The sequence below is a fragment of the Euprymna scolopes genome, chromosome 32 (assembly GCF_053919585.1).
Source record: "Euprymna scolopes isolate OS-2025 chromosome 32, ASM5391958v1, whole genome shotgun sequence".
NCBI lineage: Eukaryota > Metazoa > Mollusca > Cephalopoda > Sepiida > Sepiolidae > Euprymna > Euprymna scolopes.
The window spans coordinates 19454770-19480498 of NC_136513.1; the positions used below are offsets into that span (position 1 = coordinate 19454770).

Sequence of the window (25729 nt, forward strand, 5' to 3'; positions counted from 1 at the left end):
ACCCAACACATGGCGATATGTAAAACAGATATCAAACTAATAATAACAATGGCGATGATAAACTAGATTTCGGTAATACTTCCTATAAAAGTAGGTAAATATTCTAACCGTAGCTGACCATGTATTTTATATATTTATTTTCTGCACAGAGTGAGGTAGCCATTATTTGTGTGTGTTTTTTCTTTCTTTTCTTTTTTTTTTTTTTACTCGCATTCACTCCTAACAAGGCATATCGCCACTTGGACGTAAGAGGCTACTATTTGGGATCATGCCTAGGAAAGATTACCAAGATATTAGTTTACATTACATTTAAACTTCTGCATATCAGTACAGCCAGGGAAGCAGGTAGCAGGAAGGGAATTCCAAAGTCTAGCTGTTTGAGGGAAGAAACTTAGAATAGAAAGCTTTCTGGCTCAACAGTGAAGGGGTGAGATTTTATTGCTAAGCAGGTTTGTCAGGGATATGTATATCGAGGGGGCACAAGTGCAACGAGATCATCAGAGCACATTCCATTAAAATACTTGTAAAGAGATGCAACATTGCGGTGATGGATCAGGGGTTTGCGCTTCGTTGACAAAGTGGGACCTATTACATTGAAAAATCTTTTTTGGACCTTATTTAAGAGGGAGAGGCTACTGGTAGATGTAGGTAGGTAGGTAGGTAGGTAGGTAGGTAGGTAGGGTGTTATTGTTGATAACATATTTGCCTGTTGGAAGAGAAGAGGAAACAGTTGGATACAAAAACATTTAATTTATTAACAATTTGTCGTGTGTTATGGAGTCTATGACATGAATAGCGCAATCAGTGCAGGATGTTGCTGAGTGCGATCAAACCCGGCAATACCTTTCTGACATGTTGTGAACGTGTTGGCTGCAGGTGCTCTGGTCGGAAACCACCCACAAAATACCCCACTTCCAAATATAAAAAGGAGGGATGCACATGTGCTGAGACAGTTAGAGCTCAGTTTGAGTTTGAGAGTTCGGCAGTCATCAGTTAATCTGAAAAGATGGAAGACCTCGTGGGAGTGACAAGAGAGATAGCAATGTATAGCAGATAAATCAATAGAAAAATTCCCACCCTCCTTCTAAGGATGAGCAGAACAGGAATGCGACATTAAACCATGAAACTGAATAAAGTTCCAATTGTCCAGAGAAATGAGACTTGCATCGGTTCTATGCATGAGAGAGCATTTGTTCCAGGTGTGCCGATGACATGGTAAGAGATTTGAAGAAGATATAATAAAGTATGTTCCTTTACTTTTTTTTTTTTACAAAGTGGTCACCACTTATCAAGGCCCAGAGGCCACTCAAGGATAAGGGTTAATGAATGTAAAGTAGTCAATGGGAAAATATCGTAGTAATTGTTAGTAGTGGAAATTTTGTAAATTGGATTACTTAAGGGGGCGGTTCATCAAGAACTTGTTCACACTGGACTTAAAGACGACCATATTGCAGTCAGCTGGAAAGCAGGGAAACGGAGCAGTGTTCCACATGCATACAGTTCTAAGAAAGAAGCTTTGTTCGTGGAATCTATGTTTAGGTTTAGGCACAGATAAAGAGTGAGGGAAATTATTGATAGTGGTTTCAGCTAGACGAGTGTTTTTGTGCTTTGTTTTTATAAACCCCTCAAAAGGGCTGATGAGCCATAAATGTGAACATTTATGCAATATAAGCAGACACCCCTCCCCCCACACAACAGACGAAAGGAATTTAAGAAACAGATAATAAGTATACAGTACACAAGAATGTGGCCAAGAAATGGAAAGAAAGCTAAACACTAAGTATAATTGTTTCCATTACAATAAGAAACACGTGTTGCTGAAAAAAAGAAATGAGAATACGTGTGAGAACACAGAAAATGTACAGAAAAATATTTATGACAAAGTCGTTTAGTCCTTTGACTAAGGCCTGTGAGTCGATTGAGTCCATTGGGAAGATGCCTATTAAACAATAATGCCAGGGTTTTAAAAAGCCCTGCTCAAACAGAGAGCTGCGGACAGACGAGTCAAAAAGAAGAAAAATCTTGTTTAGAAAATAAGATTACAAACGTTCAGCTGCTTGTTTAGTATAACGGAATTTCAAACGAATGCATTTCAGGTGAAAACGCTATCACATACTTATGTACCATGTCGAAATGAGTATGAATTCTAAAAATGACAAAAAAAAAAAAAAATGATCCAGTACATATGCGAGATCTATTTTCCACAAAAAAAAAAAAAGAAAAAAAATCATAGGCATTAATGGTCCTATATTTTCTATTTTTCAATGGCGGATTTCAAGAAAACCAAGGGAGATAATACAAGTATGGCTAAAACACCAGAGACTTCAAAGAGGAGGTAAATAGCCTGTAACTATTGTCAATTTTTTGATGAATTATGTGTTAACAATCATGAGTTATTTACCTTGTTTTTAGCAGAACTGAGTTATTTCCCTTATTATTATGATACATGTTTCCAAAGAAATATAGCAAGGGTTTTTATGATAAAGATTGAAAACTTGTCTTTTTTAAAATAATGCAGTAATTTTTAAGTACTTCTGACATGCCAATTAAGTGGATATCATTGCTTTTAGTTGAAATTGACACAAAAGTCAGTAGATACCATTATTTTTTTTTAATCGATTTTTTCATTTTCCAAATGTTGTTATTATAACGTAGTTGCACTCTTTATTTTTAAGTAGAAAATTATGAACTCGAACCATTGGCCTTCTTTAGCTAGTTATTTTTTTTTTTTTTCTAAATTTGTTTATGGAAATAGCGACAATATTTTCCAGGCATATTTCTCATTTCGGTTTCAGTGTGTCACATATACGATGAAGCTTAGTACTTTTAATGTAGCTTCTTCTTTTTTTTTTTTTTTTGTTAAATAAAACTTAGTTTAAGTAAAAATAACTTATTTAGGTATAATATGGAAACCCGTGTCGCTCTAAATAATTCACGTGACAGAAATAGGAATTATCTCTAAAAATGATATTAAGCAATAAAAAACGTTTCTATTATTTTTTAAAAAAACTAGAATTAATTTACACTAATGACCCAAATTCTAGCCTGTTAAACACCATTGATAATGTTCAACTTTATTGACAAGGTTTATCCATTCATATATTTTTATTTAATTATTGCTAATGTTTGAATTCATGTTTTGAAACATGATATAAATCATAAATCGATAACGTCACGCCAAAGCTATAATTATTTGGGATGCTTGTGCAGAATAGTGGATTTTGAAACAAACGCATTTCAGGTGAAAACTTTATTACATACCTACGGGGCATGTAAAAATTGGTATAAATTCATAAATTAGAAAATAGGAAAATAGAATTTATCATTTAAATTTGAAAAAAAAAAAAATAGAAAATGTCCAACCATGAGTCTCTGCGATTTTTTTCTGAAAAATACATCTTGCACACCTTCAGTTGGATCATTTTTCGGAATTTTTGTAATCCATACTAATTTTGACATGATATGTAAGCATGTAATAATGTTTTCACCTGAAATGCGTTTGTTTCTAAATCTACTATTCTGCACCCCCCCCCACATTTTTTTGGTAATTGTTTTCACGATACTGAAAAGATACTTTTCCGCATGTTTCATGCAGTAATGTAATGCAACGGCCATATTTGTTCAAAACAAAAACGGCATAATAAATTTTCAAGATAATGAAAAGTTAACTTTTTTTATATAAAAAAAAGTATATGCATGCGCTTGTGCGTACAACAATGGCCATCACTTATAACATAAAATATTGCATTTAAATTTACCGCAAATAAGTAGCTTTCCGGATAATAAGCAATGTAATTCTTTATGGTGGCCATTGTTATATATATATATATATGCATGGAAAATTTCAATGCTATATTCGTTTTCAGCATACTCGAAAACCTTAAAAAGCCGCCATTTTAAAGGAAAATAATGTTAAGGTGGAAAGTAAAAATTTTACAAATATGGACAAATATGGCCACTGCAATACTGCATTATATTACTACATGAAACATACGAAAAAATATGTCTTCAGTATCGTTAAAACTAGTTGCCGGCTCCAATTTAAAATGAGATATTCGTTTTCAGCACACTCGCAAACTCCTAGAAAATAAGTTTGTTGAGATAGGTTTTGTGTTGGTCTACCAGGCCACAATGAGCTTCTTCGTTTTTTTTTTGTTTTTTTTTTTATTGCTAAGCTCATTATCTTGCTTTTAAACTCATTTTATTAAAATAAATAAATAAATAAAATAAATGGGTCAGTTTGTAGAACCTCAGATTCAAGAGCTCGGGGTTTCGGTTTTGATTTCCGGTCATTCTCCATTTCTAAAAGTAGTTAAAATCTTGGATATTTCGAAATGAGACAAGCTACGCAAATTACGTTTAAAGAACAAGCACGATCTCTATTTACTACAAATTAATCTGCTTTTCGCAACGTTTGATAAGCGACAAGTGGGAGGAGTTATGAGCAGAAAAACAATTACAAGAGTTCACTTCCGGTGTTTCAGCGGTCATTTCCGTTTTTAATATCATTTCAGTTTCAGATGGAATAATATTCAAACTGTTTGGAAACCGTTCTGCGAGGAGGACCTCCGTCCCTTCTCTTATTTTCGCCCTGCTTTTAAGTACTAATCAATCCCCATTCTAATTAATATTACGAACCCTTCCCCCCTTAGCTGCGCTTGCTTTTCCTATATTTATTCATTATTTGATTTCCCCATTTTTATCTACTTAAAACAAAAAGAGAAATGTCTTCGAGTCCTCTTTTGATGAGATTGTTGTCTGCTTCAGTCGGACTATCCCACCGGGCTGGAAAAATTATTAGGGACATTATAAAGACGGGAGATCTGGGAATCCATGACAAGGTAAGAAAATAAATAAATATCTTTTTACTCTTATCTTACCATTACTTTTTGATTTGGGGGAGATATTCTAACGATTCCTATAGTACATTTGAACCCAGACTCGCATCTCAGAAAAAAAAAAAAAAAAAAAAAAAAGCATCTGAGAATGTTTACCTTTTTCGCGTTAGGTTCAATTATACTATAGGGGCTGTTGAAATATCTTCCCTCCCTCATTTCGCAAACCTGTTATCTGTTGGTCTTATATTATATTTTTTTTCTCCTGAAAAATAAATTAAGATTAAAATGTATTTTTTAACATCCATGAAACCCGATGTTTATGCCAAATTTATACACTTCGCGACTATTTTATTTTCAATTTTCAATATTAGCTTGTTCTTAAATTATCGAATTAAAAATTTTCTTTTTCGAGGGGGGGGGGAGATCTCAACTAAATTATATAAAAAAAATTATGGTACTTATGCACTTATGCCGTCGTGCTGAAATAATAACGTTATTTAGAAAGCCATTCTTAACATGGATACTGGAGGGAGGGTGTTTTGTAATTAAGCATTCTGGGTAAATTTTTACTTACTTTCCACATTAAAAATCATATTTAAAACGACACCTAATCGGTTTGGGGTATGCTGGAAACGAATAGTGCATTTAAATTTGCCGTTAACTAGTAGTTTTCCGGATATTAAACAATGTAATTCCTTATGTTATAAGTAGTAGCCATTTTTGTACGAACAAGCGCGCATATTTTTTTTGGCGTTCGCGTACAAAATGACAGAGATAACATAAGGAATTACATTGCTTAATATCCGGAAAACTACTTGTTTGCACAAATTTAAGTGATATTCGTTTTCAGCATACCCGAAAACCCATGTAAGTCGTCATTTTAAAGATGATTGTCAAGGTAGAAAGAAAGTAAAAATTTACCGGTGAAAGTACAGAATTGTACAAAACATTCTCTCCTCCCCACGTTAAGAACAGGTTTCTAAATAGCATTTCGATTGAAGATTTTGTATAAGTAATTTCGTTTTCATAAAATTAAGAAATCTAAGACACCAGTACAAATATTAAAAAATATATTCATCCAGAGGAAGTCTTGCAATAAAGACGAAACGTTGATGAACAGTGAACACATAACTTGGTTTGCTCCAGTTTTATCTCTCTATCTCGTCGGAATACTATTTCCATGCACATTTTATTTTAAAAATTGACGCTGATAAATAAGTACTTTAATACCTTACTTGATGATCTTATCGACAAACAAACGTTTCATTGGTTATTGACACTCTCAAGTTGACCTGAAAATCAAAATGTTAAAACTTTTTTTTATTTTTTTATTTATGTGCTTCCCTACAAGAGCAAAATGTGACACAAGGCACGACGATCGTAATAGATGGCCGTGCAGTCGTGCACAACGTCGTTTTTAATATGGGGGAAAACCAGCTCCTCAAAAAGGGGCACTCTGGAAGCAGACAAAAATAAAAATTGCCTTAATATAAAAGGGTTTCCCCTCCTACATTGATTAGGTCCTGGACATGACCTTAAACTGTATCCGATGGTGAGACCCCCGCTTACGAGCTTTGGGAGGTGTGGAGCCACCCCTTAATTGTATTGCTCCCAGGTCCACTCTGACCTGGAGTGGTAGTACCTGTTAGGGTCCCAACCATGGGTTAAATAAAAACCGACTTGAAAAAAAAAAAATAAATAAACAAATATATTCTATTAAAATTTTTTTCTTCCGAATCATTGGATTCGGCATTAAATAACCTGAAAAGAGTTGGTATGCCGTAAAACAAAAACAACCAACTAACTTACATTAAGAACAAATTAACTTAAGTGTAGCAGAAGATATACTACACTCTGATCTTAGCCCAAAGAACAAATCTTTTTATTACCCGATGGTAATTTTTTTTTTTTTTTTCAAAATACAAACAAAAAAAGTAGAATTTAATTTTCCAGTGTATTTTATAAATTTATCAAATTAACTGATTTATGCTACGCCATGAATCATCAAATTAAGAAGAAATATTTGTCATTTTGCCTTAAAAAAACAAAAAAAACGATACCTTATTTGGGGGTGGGGGAGAAGGTCGATCATGTCTTCAGTCAGTCAGTTGACCAATTTATTTGCCCTCTCACGATGATGACACAAATTCGTTTTTTTTTTTTTTTGTTGTTTTTTTTTTTAGAGAGAGAAAGTCTAGCTACCTGAAAAAAAAGGGGGGGGAATCTACATTTGGGAACAAAAAAATATATAGTAATGCCTGGAAGATATGATAATCTCAGAGAAAGATTAAATCTGAGACAGTACAGCGAGATATGTGTAGAGCAGGAGCTTTTGTTGGTTTGGTCACATTAAAAGAATGAATGAGAGTTCTTGGATTAGTAGATGTAGAACAGTTGAGGTAACAGGTTAAGTTGACAAGGAAAACATGGAAGTATGTCATTTTATTTTAACTTCTGTTCATCTCGAACAAGCACACTTGTGAACAAATAAACAGGAATACAACTTTATTATAATTTAAATATGGCTCTGTTCAGTTTTGTCAGTGTTAAGTGTTGAGACATTATGGTGAACAAAGATGGCGGTGAAGAATCAGTGCAGTTCCAATCCTGAGTGTTAAGTAATTCCTAGTAACAAAGGTGGCCGCGAAGAATCGAATGTAAGTTCGTGACGAACTGATTGAATCCAAAATTTAACAATTTTTATAGTAACTTTTGAAGCTTCTCATTGGTTGGTTATTATAATTTGTGGTTATAAAAACGATCGTCGAAATCATTGGCGTCATACCTCAATTAGGAGTCAAAAACAATTTAACAGTCAGACAATGGATACCCACTGAAAATGCCTGCAGATGAAGTTATTGTTGCAACAGTTGCACAATCTTCAACCAAAATTCTCCTGAGTTGGCACTGTTTTAATTCCAGTTGCAAGTATATATAAGTTTAAGATGATTGGAAACAATCCCGAGATAAAAGAATAACACATACAGCACCTAGTGTTCCCAAATGGTCACTCATCTGATACTGACCAAGCTCATTGTTTATTAACATTGATGGTCTTGTGAGAACCTGTGTTAATGTGATTGTGCCGTATATTATATATATATATATATATATATATATATATATATATTTTAGGAAAAAAGAATTTCAGTCGAGTGCTTTATTATAAAGAAAAAAATTTCCAAAATAAGAGTGTAATATTTATATTTTTTATTTTCAGAAGTTTAGATAAGATAAGCCATCTCTGCATTGGTTTCAAACCTGATATTAAGGAATCGTTTTGAATCCCAATATCAAGCTCTCTCCAGCTAATCTATCTCATCTGTCTATTTTAAAACTGACGGTACGAATGGCTTATCTAAACTTCTGAAAATACCACCAACTACATTGGACCCCCACCCCCAATAATGAAAATAAAAAAAACACAGATCTAGGAAAATTATTTGGTTCAACCCTCCCTTTAATATTATGATCAAAGAATAAGCTGGGGAAAATTTTTTTCAAATTAGTCGACACGCACTTCCTCCCAAATAACATATAACATAAAACCTTTAATAAAAACACCATAAAACTCAGCTACAGTTGCAGCAACAATCTAGAAACAATAACTAAGAAACACAATTACAAAATACTTAGCAACAATAATTACAATAATATTAGTAACACCAAAAATTGCAACTGCATGAATAAGGCAGTATGCCCATGAGAACAACAATGCTTACATCTGGCGTTGTTTACAAAGCCACTATTGCAACAATAGAAAACCTAAACAATAAAAAAAAAAATAGTATATCAGGCTTGCTGGTACATCCTTTAAAGATCGTTCTAGAGTCCACAAATGCTCTTTTAATAACCCCAACAATCCAAACAAAACTTTTTAACTACCCACTATTAAGTCTGGTTCAAAATAATCTCACACCCACTATAAAATGGGAAATTCTAAAAAAAATCCAACACATATATTAGTGATGGGACGATTCCACTATTTTCCCCGAGTCCGATACAATTACCAATTCTGTGCTAAATTCCCGATTCCAATTCTTTATAAATCCCTAATGATTTAACTATAAGATTGATGGTTTCCCCAATTTTTGTAAAAAAAAAAACACGTTAAATATGCATATATTTTTCTAAACATCGAAATGCACTTGTGGAGAGTGATCTATCAATTTTAGCTTTACTATTATCTTAAAATCAATAAATATTCATTGTTTTATCATTATTTCCGGCACTGAAAGATTTTAATTTAAACAAAATGAAAAAAAAAAAAAAAGACAATTAAAAGAATCGTTTTGGCATTGGAAAATAGGCATCAGTTTTTCCGATTCCGATACCTCCAAATGTTCCGATTTTTTCCAATTCTGATTCCGATTAATCACCAACACTAATAATATATATATATATATATATTTATTATTTTTTTAAAACAGTAATCTACGTACACACGTGTTTCGGGGTTCTACCTCTCTTCAGCGTAGCTTGACTGTTGTTAGGACTTGAACCCCGGACCTTATGTATTTCAGTCCAGCGTCTTAATCCATCATGTTATGATGCCATAGACAATTTACTGCTTAGTTTTTATCATTTATCTATTTACATAGTATAATACGTATATATATATATATATATATATATATATATATATATATATATATATATATTTATAAATAAATATTAAGCTAGTGTTTCATGCTGATGAAATCATCAATGTAGGAGGTGATGATCTAGTCACAAAGTCTCCTTTGACTTTGCAGTGAGGAATTCAACACCTCGACCACCAAGAATTATCACGAGAAAGTAAAGAGAATTAAGTTCTATACATAATGTTGAGGCAAACAGGCAAACACAGAAAATAGTGTTTGACAGTAGACACCAGAACATTGATTTATGCTAAAGCCAACAAATTATGTATATTGTTTTTCAATAAATATTAATAATTTTTTATATCTACAGACTCATAATCATGAGTGCAGGAAGTGATAATCACTGCTTGTCACGAGACTTGAACCCAGTCAGCAAAGCCAACCTTGGCATTGCAGGCTAGTGTTCTTCCAATTGGCTGCCAGGAATCAACATTTAAATGGAAGTGAATAAGGTTATTTATGAAGCTGTTTAAGCAGGCTTGTCATAATTCAAATGTTGATAAGAGTATTCAAACAAAGAGGAAGTTTGTTAATAATGCACGCAGTTAATTCACTGCTTCATTCTCAATTCACAAATAGGGCCCAACTTTAATTTTCTTAAAGGGTCTTATAACTATATATATCTTTTTCAATAAATATTAAAAATTTTTGATACCTACAAACTTTAGTATTTCATACTCACGCTGTCATAGGTGTAGGAAGTGATATATATGCACATGTTGTGTTAGTAGATATAGAGCAGTTGAGGTAGCAGGATCAGTTAACAATAGAAGACCTAGGAAAACAGGAAGTGATAAGAATATGCTTCAGTCACTGCTTGACTTGTCTAACAAGTTTTAGTTTTAAATATCTAACATTTCTTTTTATTATTGAAAAAAGTACACCAGAATATGGCACCCAAAATTGTGACACGCTCCTCTCTTGGTACTCTCAAGATAGTGACTTCCTGACCTGAAATGCACCTGTAGAGGATGAAGTCACCTTTTCTTGAAGTTGGCAAAATCATCCTCTATTGTTAAGTAGAGGAATCTATATATTAATATGATAGCGTGGGTGTTATTTTGTGTGTCACGCTTACATCCGGGTCGTTTAATTGTTATGCACTTCCATTTCTTGTCATAAATAATTTTACCAATTCTTCATAAATTTTGGTTTCGATTATGGCTGAAGGAACTAAAGTTATATATATATATATATATATATATATATATATATATATATTTTTTTTTTTTTTCGTAAGTTTTTATTTCACTTTCGATTCAAACTAATGCACCCAAGTCATATGGATGTATTTTTTTTTTTTGAAATCGCAACTTTATAATATATAAAAATCAATAGAACATTAACTCTATAATAATATATATGAAATCTGTAAGAATTAAAATATCATATTTAAGCATACTTTATGACCAGGCTTTGCGGGGCGTTCGTGCTAGCTTAGATAAATATTTTTGCAGTTTTAGCAAAAAAAGCTACAATAATATCAGAGTACACTAAACATCTACAGAATGCCAACATCAATATATTACCTATGAATGAGTACCCTGTGAAAGGTCCCACTAGTTAAATGATTATAGTCACTTGCTTCTCACACTCACTACTGATGATCCTATTACTAGTGTCCCCAAATGTCATTGAACAATAATAAAACAAAGACTGTTAGACATTCATGACTGAACCTTGGTAGATAAGTCAAGTATAGACGAAAGTTTATTTGTACCAAATATGATTGGATTGGGGAAAAGATTGTGAATTTTATTAGCGATTCCATGAGTGGTATTTTGTTTAGACACAACAAAAAGAACCAAAACCCTATACTTCTAACAATATAACTGGATTTATTTATGCTTGCAAGTAATACAATGAAATATTCAACAAATTCCTAATATGTGGATGGAAGTATAATAAAAAAGAACTGGACTTACAAATATGTGTTTGAGATGAGTTTCACATAACTAGTATGAACATTTGGTCATAATTGACCCTACGGTGTCTCAAATGAACTATGATATTTTGTGGGTCCTACTGTAGCATACCTTTTTGATTGCTTGGGCGATATTGCTCGATTTTCTTTTTTTTTTTTTTTTTTTTAAATTTATATATAGGAGGCACTTTGGTGATGATTGTTATTTCATCATGGTCTGTAAATTACAAAAGATTATTTATGATAGAAAGCCATTCTTAACAACGTCCCCTTTCTTCTCGTGTTTACTATTCTGTACCTTTACCTATCAATTTAAAAAATACAAATTAATAAATAAATAAAAATTAATATAAAACATGTAAACAAGAAGAGTAAGAGACCCAAACAGGAGGTCTTTAATATCAGGAACTACATCTGACCAAACACCGTTTGCTGCTGACTTTGAGTCGGGTACTCTTCAATTTTGCCCAGATTGCTAATGTGTGAGGATATATATAAAATGGACCTATCAATATGTGTAGAAAAGTTTCACATAACTGGTATGAACGTTTGGTCATAACTGATCCTCCAGTGTCACAAATAAACTTTTGAAAGAATTAATCCAATTATTGAGGAGAGCCATTGCATGTTCCAGTACTGGACAAGGCAAAAACGGTGGATAAATAAATTGCCTTCTCAGCCGTCAGTTAAAAAAGACGGGGAGGGGGGGGGCTATGATTGATGTCTTTTATAGCTGTGATCACCATATCATCACGTGATCTGGAACTCCACACATTAAAAAAAACAATGATCCCCTTCCACTGAAATTGTGTTGAAAGCTGTTTCTAATTGATTTTTTTTTCTGTTCATTTATGAGTACTTGTAATTTTTTCTTTTGTCTGTGAGGGGACTGACTTCACCACAGATGTTAGTTCAATGAATCAAACTGACAAAAAAAAAAAAAAAAAAACGTTTTTGAAACTTTGATCTAAATAATTTCAAGCTAAATTGAATGCTTTCATTAATATTGATTTTGTTTTCATTTTTTTTTTTTTGAAACTCAACCCCTACCCTTTACATTATACAGCATAATCAGGTTGACACATTGGTTCTCACTAGATAACTAAAGTTAAGCAACGTTGAGATTGATCTGTATCAAATGGGTGACTATTTCGGAATACAAGGCACGATATTTAGGAGGCATAATTGCATTGACACACCGGTTCTCGTCAAATCAGCGAAGTTAAGCAACGTCGAGCCTGGTTAGTACCAGATGGGTGACCATTTCGGAATTCTAGGTGCTGTATAAGCTCTCCTTGGCATTTGTTTCCAGTCATTCTGTACACTTCTGGGCTTGACCATTACTCCTGATCTTAAATGGAACACGTACATCAAATCTGTTGCCAAGGCCGCTGGAAAAATGGTGGGATCTTTCTATCGATCCGGTAAATATCTCACTGCTGATGCTATTCTCTATCTATATAAGAGCCAGGTACGTCCAAGGATGGAATACTGTTGCCACATCTGGGCAGGAGCTGCTAGAAAGGACTTGTCCTGCCTTGATAGAGTTCAAAATAGACTTCGTAGCCTCATAGGAGATGTCCTTTTCTCCTCCTTGCAACCTCTATCTCACAGAAGAGATGTTGCGAGTTTGTCTCTGATGTATCGTTATTTTCATGGAAAGTGTTTGACTGAGCTTCAATCTATGGTCCCCCCTCGCCAAACTTTCACAAGAAACACTCGTCTAGCTGTAAACACTATCAATAATTCCCCCACTCTTTATCTGCGCCTAAACCTAAACGTAGATTCCATGAACAATGCTTCTTTCTTAGAACTGCACGCCTGTGGAATTGTCTTCCGTTTTCCTGCTTTCCGGCTGACTACAATATGGTTGTCTTCAAGTCTAACGTAAATAAGTTCTTGATGAGCCGTTCCATATAAGTTATCAAATTTACCAAATTTTCATTACTAATGATTACTATATTGTCCAATTTCTACTGTACACTCCTTAACCCTTATCTTTGAGTGGCCTCTTGGCCTTGATAATGTGGTGATGCCTATGTAAAAAAAAAAAAAAAAAAAAAAACACATTTCATTGGCCACTGGTATTAAGCAATGTCGACTAAGGAGAGGTGTAGTTGGAGATTACGCACCTCCTGTCACAAAAATTTCATGCGCAGGCACCCCTTCGTGGGTATCCATAGTCTGTCAAAGACTGAAGGAGCCCCTAATATGTAGGAGGATATTGACATCTACCTACAAGAACTGCAAAAACTTAACATGGTTATCTCCCCTAACTGGGATATACATGCGATTGGAGACCGCTTGTGAACATGATAATCTCATGAAACCTCCTTCTTCGCAGGAACCACCCACCTAGGGTGGATGCCGCTGGCATATTTCTTGGTTAGTTCCTACCAAAATCAGACTCGCAGTGTCTAGGCTATTTTTTTTTTTTTTTTTTTTTTTTTTTTTTTAAGGATGGTTTGTTCACTGTTGGTGTGCAATATGTCCTGTGCAATTCTGGAAAGTCCACCCTGACTTTACTTTCCACCCTTTGAGAAGGGATTAGTTTATTTCTAATCGCCTTAGGCGCCCTTACTGAGGAATGCCAACGTGGCTGTTCAAGCAATTTTTGTTTGGTTAGAGTGGTCTTTCTTCTAGAGTGCTGACTTTTCAAATCCCACTTTGCTGACCTTGTGTCTAATCATCCCACCATGGGAGGGGAATAAATAAAAACACTTGTCAGCATATATCCAATCGCTTGAAGTTAACTAGGAGAAAAAAATCTTATGTATGTGTAGCGATGAAAATAAAGTACAGAACAGCAATAACAAATAGATAAAACTATTTCTGAACCATTTAAAAATGATAGCAGTCGATTGAACATTACACAATCTAATGTATAAAAAGCTGTATGTCTGTCTGTCTGTTTATTTTCAAACTCTATCTCCTCCGAAACTAAAATTATTGGATTTTTTACAGGCTGTTCTTTTATGTGTCTTTAGCCGGTTAAAATAGTTTTCAAGGGGTCAGAATTGAAAAGAATCGTTATACACTTTGTACATTCATCTGTTTATTTTTAATTTTTAATCAGGTCATATGTGTGTCAAGTTTGTACAGTGGTAACCTTACCAGCTTTGAATGCTACAGTTTCGATTTCGATTCTAAATGATGGCACCTAAATACTTTTTTCACTTTTAAAATCATGATTCTATAATAATATACACGAAATCTAGACAAATTAAAATATCATATTTAAGCATATTTTATGCCCAGGCCAAGCCGGGCATCCCCACCCACCTGCTGCTAGTCTAATATATAAAGTTATCCTGTTGGATTTTCAAAGTCAGACCCAAATAGCATTTAAGGTGACAAATCAAACATTATTTTTTAAAATTATTTTGTTCGGCTCAGTTGACCGAATATAAAGTTGACCGAATTTATAAATGCAGAGTGTTCATAAAGTCCGTGTGCACTTAAAAAAAGTTTATAACTTTATTTGCATTTGCGATAGGTATGATCTGTGCATAGGATTAGAAAGATGTAATTCTATATTTTTAAGGTTTTATTGAAATTTCAAGTTTCCACATGTCCTCCGTCATTACAATTAAAACAAAGGGCAATACGATTTTGCAGTGCATGGAAAATATTTTCAATTGATTTACAGTAATGACTGAAATCACTTTAGTCATTTTAGCTTTCAAATCTTCTAATGAACTATGAGGTGCCTTAAATAAGTTTCCAAACTTTTTTCATATGGGCAATTTTATTGATAGTACACACATGAAACTCTAGTCCCCTTCAAAGTAATCTTCCCCGGCTGCATTCAAGCTGCAGAATAATCTTCTGCAATTTATGGACCATGATAAAATAATGTAATCATCACCAAAATGCTCCATATATACTAAAAAAAAAAAAAAAAAAAAAAAAAATCAGCGTTTGGTCAGATTTAGTTCCTGAAATTAAACACTTCCTGTTTGGGTCTCTTACTCTTCTTGTTTACATGTTTTGCATTAATTTTTATTTATTTATTTATTAATTTGTATTTTTTAAATTGATAGGTAAAGGTACAGAATAGTTAACATGAGAAGAAAGGGGACGTTGTTAAGAATGGTTTTCTATCATAAATAATCTTCTGCAGTTTACGGACCATGATGAAATAATGTAATCATCACCAAAATGTCCCCTATATATTAAAAAAACAAAACAACAAAAAAAAAAACGAAAATCGAGCAATATCGCCCGAGCAACCAAAAAGAATGCTACAGTAGCACCCACAAAATATCATAGTTCATTTGAGACACCGCAGGGGTAGTTATTACCAAACGTTCATACTAGTTACGTGAAACTCGTCTCCAACACGTTTGTAAGTCCAGTTCTTTTTTATTATACTTCCATCCACATATAATCTGTGACACATGTTGAATATTTCACTGTATTACTTGCACATGAAACTCTAGTCCCCTTCAAAGTGATCTCCTCCTGCTGCAGTGCACCTGTTGTACTCTTCCAACAACTTCTGGAAGGCCACATGGGAAAATCCTCTTGTGTGGTCATGTCAATGACCCGTGTCACAACCTCTTTCATCTCAATTGTCTCATAATGACAGCCACTAAGGTTTTCATTGAGCTTAGAGAATAACCAAAAGTCACAGGGAGCAAGGTCTGGAGTTTAGGGAGGGTAGGAACTGTTTTGATGCCCATCTTGGTCAAATGGTTTGTAACAAGAATGGAGTTGTGGACTGGTGCATTCATACAAATCTTCTGCGTCTTCAGTTTCTTACAAATAATTGTGTGAACAGTTTCCACACTGACATCAAGCTGTGCACTTATTGTCTCTGTAGATACACAACGGGTCTTATCCATGAAATTCTTTATTTGGCCAATCAACTCTGGTGTTCTGACTTCCTTATTCCTCTCGCACCTCTCATCATCCCTCACAGACTCCCTACCTTCCTTGAATTTCTTATGCCACTCAAAATCTGATGCTCGATTCATGGAAGATGGTCCAAAAGTAATCTGAAGCATTCCATATGTTTCTGTGGCATTTTTTTTTTTTTTTCAAGTTTAAAACGGAATTTTATTGCATATCATTCTTTTATAGTGTCCTCACATCCAGATTGCATTTTTGAAATTCACCAATTGTGACAATCAGGCTTTAGTAAGGTGTATTGCAATTCCTGCTGTAGCTGTTCATTTGAACCTGAAATCATAAAAATCGGTCAGTTATCTCATAAGATGTACAGCAATAACATATTGAATTTTCAAGAGTCTACGACAATTTTAAATGAGTGTACAAAAAAAATCTGTAAACTTATTGAACGCACCTCGTAAGTTTGGTTGTACAACAATTTTCCACATATCTCCATTAAACAATCAACTTAACCAATCAAAAGACACAGTTTACTTTTTCCTCAGTTGAAGTTATGGATCAAATTAATTCTGAAAAAAATATATATTCTTTTACTTATCTAAAAACTTGTTGCAAATTTTATGAAGAATTCAATTACTTAAAACTTTATAACATTTTTATAGATTATTTCTATTTTTGTTCTAGCTCGTTTGACTCGTTGATCTAGTGGTATTCATCAGTTCACTGTTTTGATGCATCATTGCAATACAGCATCTTATTCTAATATCTTCTTTCCAAGAACCGCAGGCTTGTGGAACTCTCTTCCTGCTGACTGTTTTCCCTATACCTATATCCTTGGTCTTTTCAGGACTAAGGTCGATAGACATCTTCTGTCTTTTCAATAATCGTCTTTTGTTTTTGTTAACTCTTTACATCAAGCGGTTCCATGCATTGTTTGGAATATTTGACTTGAAGTAAATAAATAAATATTTGACTTGAAGTAAATAAATAAATATTTGACTTGAAGTAAATAAATAAATATTTGACTTGAAGTAAATAAATAAATATTTGACTTGAAGTAAATAAATAAATATTTGACTTGAAGTAAATAAATAAATATTTGACTTGAAGTAAATAAATAAATATTTGACTTGAAGTAAATAAATAAATATTTGACTTGAAGTAAATAAATAAATATTTGACTTGAAGTAAATAAATAAATATTTGACTTGAAGTAAATAAATAAATATTTGACTTGAAGTAAATAAATAAATATTTGACTTGAAGTAAATAAATAAATATTTGACTTGAAGTAAATAAATAAATATTTGACTTGAAGTAAATAAATAAATATTTGACTTGAAGTAAATAAATAAATATTTGACTTGAAGTAAATAAATAAATATTTGACTTGAAGTAAATAAATAAATATTTGACTTGAAGTAAATAAATAAATATTTGACTTGAAGTAAATAAATAAATATTTGACTTGAAGTAAATAAATAAATATTTGACTTGAAGTAAATAAATAAATATTTGACTTGAAGTAAATAAATAAATATTTGACTTGAAGTAAATAAATAAATATTTGACTTGAAGTAAATAAATAAATATTTGACTTGAAGTAAATAAATAAATATTTGACTTGAAGTAAATAAATAAATATTTGACTTGAAGTAAATAAATAAATATTTGACTTGAAGTAAATAAATAAATATTTGACTTGAAGTAAATAAATAAATATTTGACTTGAAGTAAATAAATAAATATTTGACTTGAAGTAAATAAATAAATATTTGACTTGAAGTAAATAAATAAATATTTGACTTGAAGTAAATAAATAAATATTTGACTTGAAGTAAATAAATAAATATTTGACTTGAAGTAAATAAATAAATATTTGACTTGAAGTAAATAAATAAATATTTGACTTGAAGTAAATAAATAAATATTTGACTTGAAGTAAATAAATAAATATTTGACTTGAAGTAAATAAATAAATATTTGACTTGAAGTAAATAAATAAATATTTGACTTGAAGTAAATAAATAAATATTTGACTTGAAGTAAATAAATAAATATTTGACTTGAAGTAAATAAATAATATATAAACGGCTATATGTCTGTTTGTCTGTCTCTATATTTTCAAATTCTATCTCCTCCAAATCTAAAAGCCACAGAGCGGTGCTAGGTGTTTCAAATGATTGATTTTTTTTACGGGCTGTCCTTTTATGGGTCTTTAGCCGCTTAAAATTGCTTTTAAGGGGTCAAAAATGGGTCAAAATTGAAAAAAATCGCTAAACATTTTGTACATTCATCTTCGTTTATTTTTAATTTTTAATTGGTTTATATACGTGTCACGTCGTTACAGTGGTAACGTCACCAGCTTTGAATGCTACAGTTTCAGTTTCAATTCTAAATGATGGCACCTAAATACTTTTTTTTTTTTTTTTTTTTTTTTTTTTTTTTTTTTTTTTTTTTTTAGTTTTAAAATCACGACTCTATAATACCCACTAGTAAAGTTATTTTTGTTAAAGTGTACACTAACTTTCTGGAAACTCTGTGTGAAGCAATCACCCTAAATATACAAATCTGCAAGGGAGATAACTCATATTTTTAATTGAAGAAAATAATTTTAAAAAAATTGTTTATCTTAGAACTAAAATTTGATTTTCTTTTTTTTTTTTTTTCTTTTTTTCTTTTGTATAATTTTACGAATTAAAAAACTGCATCCATGGCAACACCAAATAGGCACAGCTAGTTATAGATAAAGGGAAGAATAAGATATTTTAAGATACAAGTTTTTTTGGGTATTTTTTTCACAAGCTATATATTTCTCTTTGTCTATCCATTCCACTTTTTCTCTGAAACTGTTGGTCCGATTTGGCTGAAATTTTGTATGGAAGTTTATGATAAGGTGCAACGAACCAAGTATTGTGGTACCCATTCAATATACAGTTTGGGATTAATATTTAATGCAAAAAAAAAAGTACAAATTTGGCCATATTCAATCATCAATTTTGCATAAAGCATTTATAAGTCAACAGGCTATAACTTTTGTCCATTGTTAACTGACTAAAAAGTCGATATATATTAGTGATAGGACGATTTCAATAATTTTTCAGATACAATTACCGATTGCGATTCTTTATAAATCAGTAAATATTTAACTATAGAGTTATTTTTTTGAGATCACCATAAAAACACACTTGTGAGGCGGGGGTGATCTATAGATTTTAGTTTTATTGGCAGTTTAAAATCAAAAAATATTTATTTTATTATTACTACCAGCAGTGGAAGATGTTGTTTTAAACAAAATCAAATAAAAAAAAAAAATACAATTAAAATAATCGTTTTCGGCATCAGAAAATAGGTACAAACTTTTCCAATGCCGATTCTGATACCCCAAAAAGTTCCGATTTTTTTCCGATTTTGATTCATCGACTCAACACAAATATATATTGCAAAGGTACTTGTGTGTTTAGTCTAAAATTCCTTTGTGCATTTTTTTTTTTCTTCAAATGTTTTTGCCTTTGAGCACATTCCTACTATATGGCATAGTCACGTTGACATACGTTCCTGTTGTATCACCGAAGTTAAGCATCATTGAGCCTGGTCACTACTAAAATGGGTGACCATTTGGGAATACCAGGCACTGCATGTGCTCTCCACTTATTTCAGCATTGTTTCTAGTCATTCTGAACGTCTCTTTGCCACTGGAATCAAACAGTGCTGACTCAGGAGAGGAGTGGTTAGAGAGTGCGCAACCCTTGCTTTTCAATTCCGCATCCATCACCCCCCAGGAGGATCAGATAATCTTCATCGTTCTGTCAGATGAACATCTAATATTCGAGAAAATTTAAGTTCCTTTTTAAAATAGTCAACACTGGTGGAGGTTACTTATTACAAAACGTATTTATTGGCAGATTCCATAAATCAAACGGTTCCATCCACTTTATTCTGAATAGGTTCCGCGATCAATCGATGAGAATTTGCAGCTATACATGAAAAAGAGACTGCAGTTTGCATCTTTCGAGGAAATTTTTAGTACTTTGATCAAATGCGAAAACTTGCAAATGGTTGGCACAAGGTTATGGACAATAAGTTTTTTTTTTATTTTGAAGATTAGTTCACTTTATATGAATTCTTACATAATAAATTATTATTTTAAGATGCCACACACTTTGGAAAGGATTTTTTTTTTTTAACATCTTTCTCAGCTTAATCATCCTCCTCTTCATCACCACTAACCAGTCGCTTGATAACCAGAATTTTTTTTATCACATAACTTTCTACAGGCGACTGGTGACTACACGTGAATTTAATATTTTCTTTACACTTCCTCCTTTGGAGTTCAACCTACATAGTCGATGATAATGCCATATAACAAACAAACAAACATGACCATTCATATTAAAATTAGCTAGTTCTCAGTGGTTATCAGAGATGCTGTTTCTCATGCACGTGAAACCTTCTCAGTTGTTAAAAATTATTGAGTTCACACCTACATGTGAGTTAGTGTAGTTATTTTTTTATTTTGGAATCTGAAACTGTGTTTGCACAAATGTTATAAAGAAAGAAAGAGCAATTGATTTGAGTGTGTCCCATTTCCATTTAGTATGAAAAAAGAAATGTGTAAAAGAAACTAAAGAGAAAGCTGAATAAACAGTAAGCGGAAAAACTTATACAATTTTGTATCTTTTCACCATCACTCGTTTTGTATACTTATTTACTCATACCAGACATGCTTTGTTTTTCTTTTTTCTTTTTATAATTTCTTTTTTTTTTCTTTTCTGGCCTATTCATCCTCCTTTCCTTCTCTGTTAAATAGTTGTTTGATAACTAAAAAACGTTTCTATGAGAAATTTTGTCATGAAATTTGATGTTTTTGTTTGATTGGTTTCCAATCTCTTTTTCTGACATCCACACAAAAACAGTTGGAGATTTCATAATAAAATACACTAACTCACGTGTAGGTATGAACTCAATTTTCAACCAATGAGAAGGTCTCATGTGTATAAGAAACAGGCATCTCTGAGAACCCATAAGAGCTAACTAATTTTAATATAGTCATGCGATACCCCCTCCACCACTATAAATAATAGCTTGATATCTAGAAAACTTCTTTATCTGGTGGTGGAGGAGGTATTGCAGGACTATATTAAAATTAGCTAGCTTTTATGGGTTCTCAGAGGTGCTGTTTCTTATACACATTTTTTTGAATGTCATTGGTTGAAAATTATCGATTTCACACCTACATGTGAGTTAATGTTTTTTTTTTATCTTGAAATCTGAAACCGTGTTTGTGCAAATATCAGGAAGAAAGTATGGTTGATGTTTTTGTCTGATTAGTTTCCAAATTTCATGTGAAATTTCTCATAGAAATGTGGTACATATCATTTAAAGGAGCAGAGGGTTCATTAAAAAAAGTTACCAAAATCGCTGTATTATAACATGAAGATTCTATTTGCTTAAAACTTTTAAAAATATATTTTATAGATTACTAGCCTGGGTGCCCAGTGTTGCCCGGATGTTTGAAGGTGTGTGTTGAGAAAAAAAAAAGTGGTAGTAGGCATATATATATATATGTATCCTCTCTTTTTATGTCTTTTTCTCTCTCTCTCTCTCTCTCTCTCTCTTTCTGCCCTTCACTCTCCTCCTCTCTCTTTAAATGAAGAAAAAGAGAATTAAACAATTCTATTGTTTTACACAGTTGAAGCTTAACACCATACGCGGAAAATATAGTTGTTTGGTGTGCACGCAATGGGTCGACTAAATATGCTTTTCTACTTGTTAACTGTTAAATAAATTATATATATTTTTATAAAAATGCATTTGTCCGCTATTTTTGTACAAGTGTTCGATTTCAGCCTGAAGCTCCTCCCATTAATGTGACGACGGAAAGCTGCCTGTAACGACGCAATGAACAAACAAGAAGAGACCCATGTCAGACAGTTATAGCGCCGATGACATATCTTCTCTCTTTTGCCCGGGTGTTTGGAGGTGTGTTGAGGAAAAAAAAAAAAAAAAAAAGTGGTAGTAGGAAGACAGGCTCGAACCTGTACCGCAGATGCGGAAAAGAAAATGAAAGAAAATCTGACATCTTACCACTACTCCATGACGCGACTGGAAGTCTAAAGCATTCAAATTTATCATAGTCAATCAAAAACAAAAGATGACTTGCAAAAATGGCGTTGCATTTAAACCTCCCACAAATGCAAATTAGACACAAAGTCGTTTTTAATGTGGGGGAACTGGCAGCGTCCAAATAAATAGTAATTGTCTTGGTATGAAGGGTTTCCCCTACATTGATTAAGGACCAATTACAAAATAGATACTAACTAGCCCAAAGGCCAGGCGTTTGCATTCGAATAGTTTCACTTTATTTATACAAAAAAGACAAACAAACACTGGAGACGACGGCACAGTCGGAATTTTTTTTAACTCTATCAAAAAAAAGGAAAGCAAGGATGTCCATTCGTGAATGCGAGATATTACAATCTGGTAAGTATGTGAAAACTTCTTGCGGAATCTGACGCGAGAACCCCGATGCAAAAAGCCTTTCATGAACATACGCAAATGCTCGCACCCATTTTGCCTTTTATATATATAGACTAGCGAGGGGTACCCGGTGTTGCCCGGGTGTTTTTGGGTGTGTGTGGTCGGTGGAGGTTGGAAGGTGTTAATGAAAACCTAAGAATAAGCGAAGTAAAAAAAACTAACGTAAGGCAAACGCGAAACAGAAAAACTAACGTTACGTGAAAAATGGCTTAAATAACCCTGCTTCAATATTAGAATAATTTAAAAAATCGAAAAAAAAAAAGAAGACATCCCACACCATGATTCGAACCCAAAACCTTTAGATAATGAGGCCGCGCTCTAAGCAACTGAGCTAAGACGACATCAACGGAATTGTGTCGCTTTTTCAAATATTTAAACTAAATCAGGTTACGACGTCGGTTGTGCATGCGTCGAACCGAACTCTTCATGAGAGGACGGTTTCTGCTTACCCCCCCCCCCTCCATGTAGAAAACTGCTGATTTCAGGGTGAAGAAATTAACGTTTTGGGCCAATTTTTCGATATTTGTCGGGCGAAGGTTGGAAGTTTAAAATGATACCGATCTGTGACTCATGTGGAAAGTTTTTGCAAGACATACAAACACACATACATACATACATACAAACACACATTTTCGCTTTTATATATATACACTAGCGGGGGGGGTACCTGGCGTTGCCCGGGTGTTTAGAGGTGTGTGTGCTCGGGTGGTGGGAGGGGGGGGTAATCAAAGCATAAGAATAAGCGAAGTAAATATTTTTAAAAATTAAATAAAAATTAAATATTATATAAAAAAAACACAAAAAAACTAACGTAAGGCAAACGAACGATGTTAAATGTAAAAATCGGAAAACCAAAAAGAAAACAGAAAAACGAATGTTAAAACTTCTTTAAAAAATCTGAAAAAAAGAAAATCACGTGAAAAATGGCTTAAATAACCCTGTTTCAATATTAAAATTTAAAAAATCGAAAAAACGGGGGGTACCAGGCGTTGCCCGGGTGTTTTTGTACAGTAATCAATGGGGCAATATCGTAGTAATCGTTAGTAATGGAGATCTGAGAAAGTGTCTTACTTAAGGGGGCGGTTCATCAGGAATTTGTTTATGTTGGACTTGAAGGCATACAGGTTGTAGTCAGGTGGGAACTATATAAAGAGTTAGTATCTATCTTTTCTCTCTCTCTCATTTAACATATTTACTATTATACAACCATCTCTCTTTTTTTACCGTTTCTATTAAAATTAATTTACTAATAACCCTTTTCATCTTGTCATTTCTTTCAGTTTCTTTAGAAATTCTTCGATAATCAGGCTTAAAATGTGTAAACGCAGATTCACACAACTCCGCTTTTTGTTTGTTATTCATTCAATAAAACAAAAGCTCTCTGATAAACCGATACTCAATAGACAAATCCCAGTTGTAAGAGGAGAGAACAATGCGAAAAGAGGAACTGCTCCACCTGAAAAGATAGACAACTACAATGACATGGGAGAAGGAGGAAGGAATTAAGAGATGGAAATCTCAGATTAAAAAAAAATCAACAAAAAAAAAAAAAACGCTGAATTCATCAGTTGAAAGCCAGAACAGTCAAAGGAAATAAAAGTTTAGCTGATTGCCATTGTTCGTCTATGAAAATAAATGCAAAAAAAAAAAAAAAAAAAAATGATTTCCTTAAAGCAATGAATTCTGTGGCAAGGTTAACATCCAGCTTTGTCGCTTTTATAGAAAAAAAAAAAAGGTGGGGGTAGCATAAAAATAGATGTTTTAAACCGGCAATTTTACTCTGCTTGTGAAACTAAGAGCTATTTTATCATTCATAGCCTTGGTATATGCATATCATCATCATCATCATCATTATCACGCAGTCCTTCATCGCGGAGATATCAATCATACCAGTTATTATAGGTGTTACAGGCAGTGGAAGGATTCAAAATTTTTTAAGAACAGGTTCTAAGAAAATGTTAATAAGAATAAAGAATCTACTATAATGTAGGGGTTTACGTAATTTTAACAACCGGTTCACCGAACTAATAATATTTTAAGCACCGGTTCGCACAAACCGGTGCGAACCGGCTGAATCCCATCACTGGTTACAGGGCTTATGAAGAAGAACCTTAAGTCCTACCTAACTAATATTCCTGGTGAACCAAGTGCAAAAGAGATTCAGACAGTTGCACTTAAGGGAACAGCGAGGATACTAAAAAGAGCTCTCGGTTGGTTTCAATAAAAAGCAGGGCAATGTTGGCAACTGGTTTGGCTGCCCCATACCCAGCGTTACAATCTTCAAAGAAAAAGAAAAAAAAAGATGACTAGTCAGGATCTCGGTGCTTTATCCTATGGCGCTGTAGCATTCCATGCTCGGTGTGAAAACCTTCCCCACAAGTAGTGCATTGGTAGTTAAAAGGGTTGGTCCCAATTTTTCGTGTTCATATTTATTGTCTTTAGGTGGCGCTTTATTACATCCTTGTAGCAGAGTTTCTGCCCACCAATATTTCTGTACCCATTTTCCAATTCTCCGTGCAATGGGATTTTTGGGATGTGGTTGTTTTCCATTCTGACCACATGTCCAGTCCATCGCAGTTGTGTGATGGTGAGTACGGCTTCTATGTTGGCTCTGTTGAGTACTTCAACATTTGGTATAAGATACATATGTAATCTATATATTAATACCTACGTACCTTTAATGTACATACCTATGTACCTGTGTTACTGTTTCCAGATTATAAATTATTTGGCTGGGAGATCCTATTTATTAAAAGGAGGATAGAAGGTTGTAACATACTACAAACATTAAATTAGTATATAGATACACTAATTTAATGTTTGTAGTGCGTTATCACTTTCTATCCTACTTTTTAATAAATAGGATCTCCCGATCGCCGAAGACGCAATGTAAAAATAAAATTAAAATAAAAACAAATGATGTTGCTTTT

The 25729-nt window shown here is 33.1% G+C and overlaps 1 protein-coding gene across 1 annotated transcript in view; it reads left to right on the top strand.

The window, feature by feature from the left end:
• Nucleotides 1–4495: 4495 nt before the first annotated feature.
• LOC145256232 (3'(2'),5'-bisphosphate nucleotidase 1-like) overlaps nt 4496–25729 on the top strand; it is a 49427-nt gene continuing 28193 nt past the window's right edge. Inside the window, exon 1 of the mRNA XM_080114876.1 lies at nt 4496–4841. Coding sequence (XP_079971002.1) covers nt 4725–4841 — 117 coding nt within the window. The 5' untranslated portion in view covers nt 4496–4724. The remainder of the gene's footprint in view (nt 4842–25729) is intronic.